This window comes from Salvelinus sp. IW2-2015, linkage group LG19, assembly GCF_002910315.2.
Source record: "Salvelinus sp. IW2-2015 linkage group LG19, ASM291031v2, whole genome shotgun sequence".
NCBI classification, from domain to species: domain Eukaryota; kingdom Metazoa; phylum Chordata; class Actinopteri; order Salmoniformes; family Salmonidae; genus Salvelinus; species Salvelinus sp. IW2-2015.
In genome coordinates, this window is record NC_036859.1 from 18,095,296 (window position 1) to 18,101,337 (window position 6,042).

A 6,042-nucleotide genomic window follows, 5' to 3' on the forward strand; every position below is an offset into this window, starting at 1 on the left:
GCTTTGTCCGAGTTTAAAAGTAGAAAGTTAGCAGCTATCTACTTCCTTATGTCTGAAACACAGGCTTCCAGCGAGGGCAATTTTGGGGCTTCACCATGTTTCATTGAAATGTACAGCTGTGTGTCATCCGCATAGCAGTGAAAGTTAACATTATGCTTTCGAATGACATCCCCAAGAGGTAAAATATATAGTGAAAACAATAGTGGTCCTAAAACGGAACCTTGAGGATCACCGAAATGTACAATTGAATTGTCAGAGGACAAACCATCCACAGAGGCAAACTGATATCTTTCCGACAGATAAGATCTAAACCAGGCCCCAACTTGTCCGTGTAGACCAAGTTGTGTTTCCAATCTCTCCAGAAGAATGTGTTGATCGATGGTATCAAAAGCAGCACTAAGGTCTAGGAGCACGAGGACAGATGCAAAGCCTCGGTCTGACGCCATTAAAAGGTCATTTACCACCTTCACAAGTGCAGTCTCAGTGCTATGATGGGGTCTAAAACCAGACTGAAGCATTTCGTATACATTGTTTGTCTTCAGGAAGGCAGTGAGTTGCTGCGCAAAAGCTTTTTCAAATTTTCTTTGAGAGGAATGGGAGATTCGATACAGGCCGATAGTTTCTTATATTTTCTGGGTCACGGTTTGGCTTTTTCAAGAGAGGCTTTATTACTGCCACTTTTAGTGAGTTTGGTACACATCCGGTGGATAGAGAGACGTTTATTATGTTCAACATAGGAGGGCCAAGCACAGGAAGCAGCTCTTTCAGTAGTTTAGTTGTAATAGGGTCCAGTATGCAGCTGGTGCCGATGTGGATAACAATCTCCCTATACTCTCTACACTCGCCAGTTTTAGCTTTAGCCAGCGCCATCTTCAGATAAGCCTTAATGTCGGTAGCACTGCCCCCTGGTAAACAGTATATGATCGCTGGATGCTTCGTTTTAAGTCTAATACTGAGGGTAATGGAGTCGCCAATGACTAAGGTTTTCAATTTATCAGAGCTAATGGTGGGAGGCTTCGGTGTCTCAGACCCCGTAACGGGAGGAGTAGAGACCAGAGAAGGCTTGGCCTCTGACTCCGACTCGCTGCTTAATGGGGAGAACCGGTTGAAATTTTCTGTCAGCTAAATGAGCGACACCGGTTGAGCATTCCTACAGGATTTCCCTCCAGAAGCCATGAGAAAGTTGTCCGGCTGCGGGGACCGTGCGAGGGGATTTATACTACTATCTGTATTTACTGGTCGCACAGATCCTTTCCTACACTGAAATTACCCTTGCCTAACGATTACGTCTGAAGCTGGGTTGCAGCACAGCTATCCTCGCCGTAAGGCAATCGTTCTCCTGTATATTATGAGTACAGCGACTGCAATTAGAATGCATCATGTTAATGTTACTACTTAGCTTCGGCTGGTGGAAGTCCTGACGAACCATGTCCAGATAAAGTGTCCGGAGTGAAAAAGTTGAATGAAAAAAAAGTTGAGTGAGGGAAAAACAAAGAAATGTAAATGGTAATTAAAAAGTAAAAACAGTAAAGTTGTCAGGTAGCAAATTAAGGTTAGCAACTGAGATGACATCGCCAAAATTCGATGATCGGTAGGATAGTCAGTTTTACTAGGGTAAGTTTGGCGGTGTGAGTGATGGAGGCTTTGTTGCAAAATAGAAAGCCAATTCTAGATTTGATTTTGGATTGGAGATGTTTAATGTGAGTCTGGAAGGAGAGTTTACAGTCTAGCCAGACACCTAGGTATTTGTAGTTGTTCACATATTCTAAGTCAGAACCGTCCAGAGTAGTGATGCTAGTCAGGCGGGCGGGTGCGGGCAGCGAATGGTTGAAAAGCCTGCATTTGGTTTTACTAGCGTTTAAGAGCAGTTGGAGGCCATGGAAGGAGTGTTGTACGGCGTTGAAGCTCGTTTGGAGGTTAGTTAACACAATGTCCAAAGAAGGGCCAGATGTATACAGAATGGTGTCGTCTGCGTAGAGGTGGATCAGGGAATCACCCGCAGCAAGAGCGACATCGTTGATATATACAGAGAAAAGAGTCGGCCCGAGAATTGAACCCTGTGGTACCCCAATAGAGACTGCCAGAGGTTCGGACAACAGGCCCTCCGATTTGACATACTGAACTCTGTCTGTGAAATAGTTGGTGAACCAGGCGAGGTAGTCATTTGAGAAACCAAGGCTATTGAGTCTGCCGATAAGAATACGGTGATTGACAGAGTCGAAAGCCTTGGCCAGGTCGATGATGACGGCTGCACAGTACTGTCTTTTATCGATGGCGGTTATGATATTGTTTAGGACCTTGAGCGTGGCTGAGGTGCACCCGTGACCAGCTTGGAAACCGGATTGCACAGCGGAGAAGGTAAGGTGTGATTCAAAATGGTCAGTGATCTGTTTATTAATTTGGCTTTTGAAGACTTTAGAAAGGCAGGGCAGGATGGATATAGCTCTGTAACAGTTTGGGTCTAGAGTGTCACCCCCTTTGAAGAGGGGGATGACCGCGGCAGCTTTCCAATCTTTGGGGATCTCGGACGATACGAAAGAGAGGTTGAACAGACTGGTAATAGGGGTTGCAACAATGGATAATTTTAGAAAGAGAGGGTCCAGATTGTCTATCCCAGCTGATTGTACGGGTCCAGGTTTTGCAGCTCTTTCAGAACATCTGCTTTCTGGATTTGGGTGAAGGAGAAGCTGGGGAGGCTTGGGCAAGTAGCTGCGGCGGGTGCGGAGCAGTTGGCCCGGGGTTGGGGTAGCAAGGAGGAAAGCATGGACAGCCGTAGAGAAATGCTTATTGAAATGTTCGATTATCATGGATTTATCGGTGGTGACCATGTTACCTAGCCTCAGTGCAGTGGGCAGCTGGGAGRAGGTGCTCTTGTTCTCCATGGACTTTACAGTGAAACTGAATTAATAATTTAAATCATGGCAGAATATTTTGGCCCAGTCACCCCGTTTTGACGTTGGCAACATGCTGATGTCCAGTGTTTTCCCTTGCAGACAGCCAAATAATATGTAGGGAAATAAGGGCATTTCCCTCAGCAGATGGATCATGATAATTAACCTCACCAGTAGAAGCACACACACAGTATTGTACAACTAACCTTGTGAGGGGACATAGTTCAGTCCCATTCAAAATCTTATTTTCCCTAAACCTTACCCTAACCCTAACCCTTACCCTTACCCTAACCCTGACCCTAACCTTAACCCAAAAACCTAACCTTAACTCTAACCCTAACCTTAGCTCCTAACCCTAACCCTTAAACTAACCGTAGCTCCTAACCCTAAACCTAATTATAACCCTAACACTCATTCTAACCTTAACCCTAAACCCCCTAGAAATAGCAGTTGACCTTGTGGTGACTAACAAAATGTTCCCAGATGGTCAAATTTTTGTTTGTTTTCTATTCTTGTGGGGACTTCTGGTTAAACAAGTCCACACGCACGCACACACACACACACGCACACCTCAAAGCTTATCCTTTGTTGAACACCACATTGGAATGTTCTCTGCTCTCATTACTTTTAATTGATTGATTAATTACAGCAATTTATTGAATCGCTTTTGTTAAAGTTGTTATGCACTACTTTAAAGAAGTCAGCTGACTTGTCAGGCCTTCTGGAGTGTGGACTGGCAGGATACTCATACTGTACACTTTCCATTATACCTAATGCATCCATTATTGTGTTTTGAGAGATGAACTGTCATGACTGAACAAATATTTGGACTTTGGAGCAGAAAAACATTTTCAGAACAGAATACGGAAAGAGTTTATTTATTGGAAAAACACACCACCACCATAAAAAAAAACATTATGTCCAGCCATATGAAATCCTGCCAGTATCACTAGCATCAGCACCATTGTGTTATTGTTGTGGCGAATAGTAAGCAAGGAAGATGAGATGGCTATTCAATCATCCTTTATTTGAAGGGTAAAAACATTGGAGATACGGAGGCCTTTTCTCTCATCTTCTCTTCTCTTGGGAGGGGGGTTTATCCGAACAGGACACAGTGTCACTGAGGAAGTGGCTCGGGTCTAGAGGACAACACTATCCGTTTCATAGTACTCAGCAAAGTGGAGCCAAGGTCTACTGTGCTGGCGTAGTTATGCCTCCACCATAGGAAAACATTTCTGAGCCAGCACAATACGGTTTGGGTCGTAACAATAGTGGGAAAATGGTCTACCACCATCACACCCTACAACTACTGTATATTATGCTGCAGAGGTAACACGATTGCCAGCAGGGCCAGCTCCAATTGGCCCTCTGTGCCTCCTGAAAACAATCTACCCCCAGTCCAGTGTGGAAGGCTGGCTCCTCAGAGCCCTCTGTGGCAGGAGGTTAGAATCCCTGATCCATCACTATTTGTACTGTTTGAAACAGCCAGCTGCATATTCCAATATGTAATTCTCTCTCTTCTGTGCTGTTTATTATTTCCAGACAATGTACTGCTGTATCGAACACAAGAAGGGGATGTGGTCAAACTCAACGTCGAAACACAGGAGAGGGTCGTTTTGGTGGAGAACAGGAAGTTTGTGAGTATTAGGTTATATTTATTCCCAAAACTGTATGAGAAGGTGATATTGTAACGGTCATCGTTGCATGAAGAAGTGGACCAAAGCGCAGCGTGGTAAGTGCTCATGATTTATTCTCAAAAAACACTTGAACAAAATAACAAAGAGCAAAACGACAACGAACAGTTCTATCAGGTGCAGAAACAAAAAACAGAAAATAACTACCCACAAAACACAGGTGGGAAAAAGCTGCCTAAGTATGATTCTCAATCAGAGACAACGATAGACAGCTGCCTCTGATTGAGAACCACACCCGGCCAAACACAAAGAAATACAAAACATAGAAAATGAACATAGAATGCCCACCCAAATCACACCCTGACCAAACCAACATAGAGACATAAAAAGCTCTCTACGGTCAGGGCGTGACAGATATGCTATTTAAATACAGTATGTACAGTATGACGCTCATTTGTAATAAACATGACTCAAAACGTCCTCACTTTTCTCTTATCCAGGAAACGTATAAAGCCACCAAGTACCAAATATCTCCAGACCTGGAACATGTGTTGTTGGCCTACAATGTGGCCCCAGTGAGTAGAAAGGACCACACTTCACCTTTTCCTTTTGTCTCTGTTTCAGATGTGGAGTTTATTGTGTGTTTCTGTCTTCTGAGGTTGGAAGCTGAAGCTGTGTTTGTCTCTGCAGGTCTACCAGCACTCCTACATGGCATTCTACATCATCTGTAGTCTCATCACCCCGTAAGTCTGCACTCTGTCTGTCTGTCTGTCTGTCTGTCTGTCTGTCTGTCTGTCTGTCTGTCTGTCTGTCTGTCTGTCTGTCTGTCTGTCTGTATATGTCTGTCTGTATGTATATGTCTTTCTGTCTGTCTGTCTGTATATGTCTGTCTGTCTGTCTCTGTTGGTCAATGTCTGTCTCTCTGTCTGTGTATGTATGTCTCTCTGTCTGTCTGTATATGTCTGTCGCTCTGTCTGTGTATGTATGTCTCTCTGTCTGTCTGTATATGTCTGTCGCTCTGTCTGTGTATGTATGTCTCTCTGTCTGTCCGTATATGTCTGTCTCTCTGTCTGTCTCTCTGTCTGTCTGTATATGTATGTCCATTTGTCTGTCTGTATGTGTCTGTCTCTGTCTGTCTCTCTCTCTGTCTGTTCAGTCAGTCAGAGAAAGATCAGTCAGAGAAAGAGACAGTCCAGTCAGTCAGAAGAAAGCAGTCAGTCAGTCAGAGAGAAAGAAAGAGTCAGTCAGTCAGAGAAAGAGAGTCAGTCAGTCAGTCAGTCCAGAGAAAAAGACAGTCAGACAGAGAAAGAGACAGACAGACAGACAGACAGAGGGAAAACATACAGACATAGAGACAGACAGATAGTGAGAAAGAAAAAGACAGAGAGAGACAGAGACCGGGAGACAGACAGAGAGTGAGAGAGAGAGAGACCGGGAGACAGACGGAGTGAGAGCAAGAGAGGGAGAAAGACAGAGAGTGAGAGAGAGAGTGACATACAGAGAGAGACAGACAGAAG

General features: G+C 44.3%; 1 protein-coding gene across 3 annotated transcripts in view; it reads left to right on the top strand.

The window, feature by feature from the left end:
- Positions 1-6,042, top strand: part of LOC111979475 (A-type potassium channel modulatory protein DPP6) — a 139,359-nt gene that overhangs the window by 96,095 nt on the left and 37,222 nt on the right. For all 3 annotated transcript variants that reach the window (XM_024010050.3, XM_070448857.1, XM_024010051.1), the window contains exons 4-6: positions 4,434-4,528; positions 5,026-5,100; positions 5,216-5,268. In XM_024010050.3, coding sequence (XP_023865818.1) covers positions 4,434-4,528; positions 5,026-5,100; positions 5,216-5,268 — 223 coding nt within the window. The remainder of the gene's footprint in view (positions 1-4,433; positions 4,529-5,025; positions 5,101-5,215; positions 5,269-6,042) is intronic.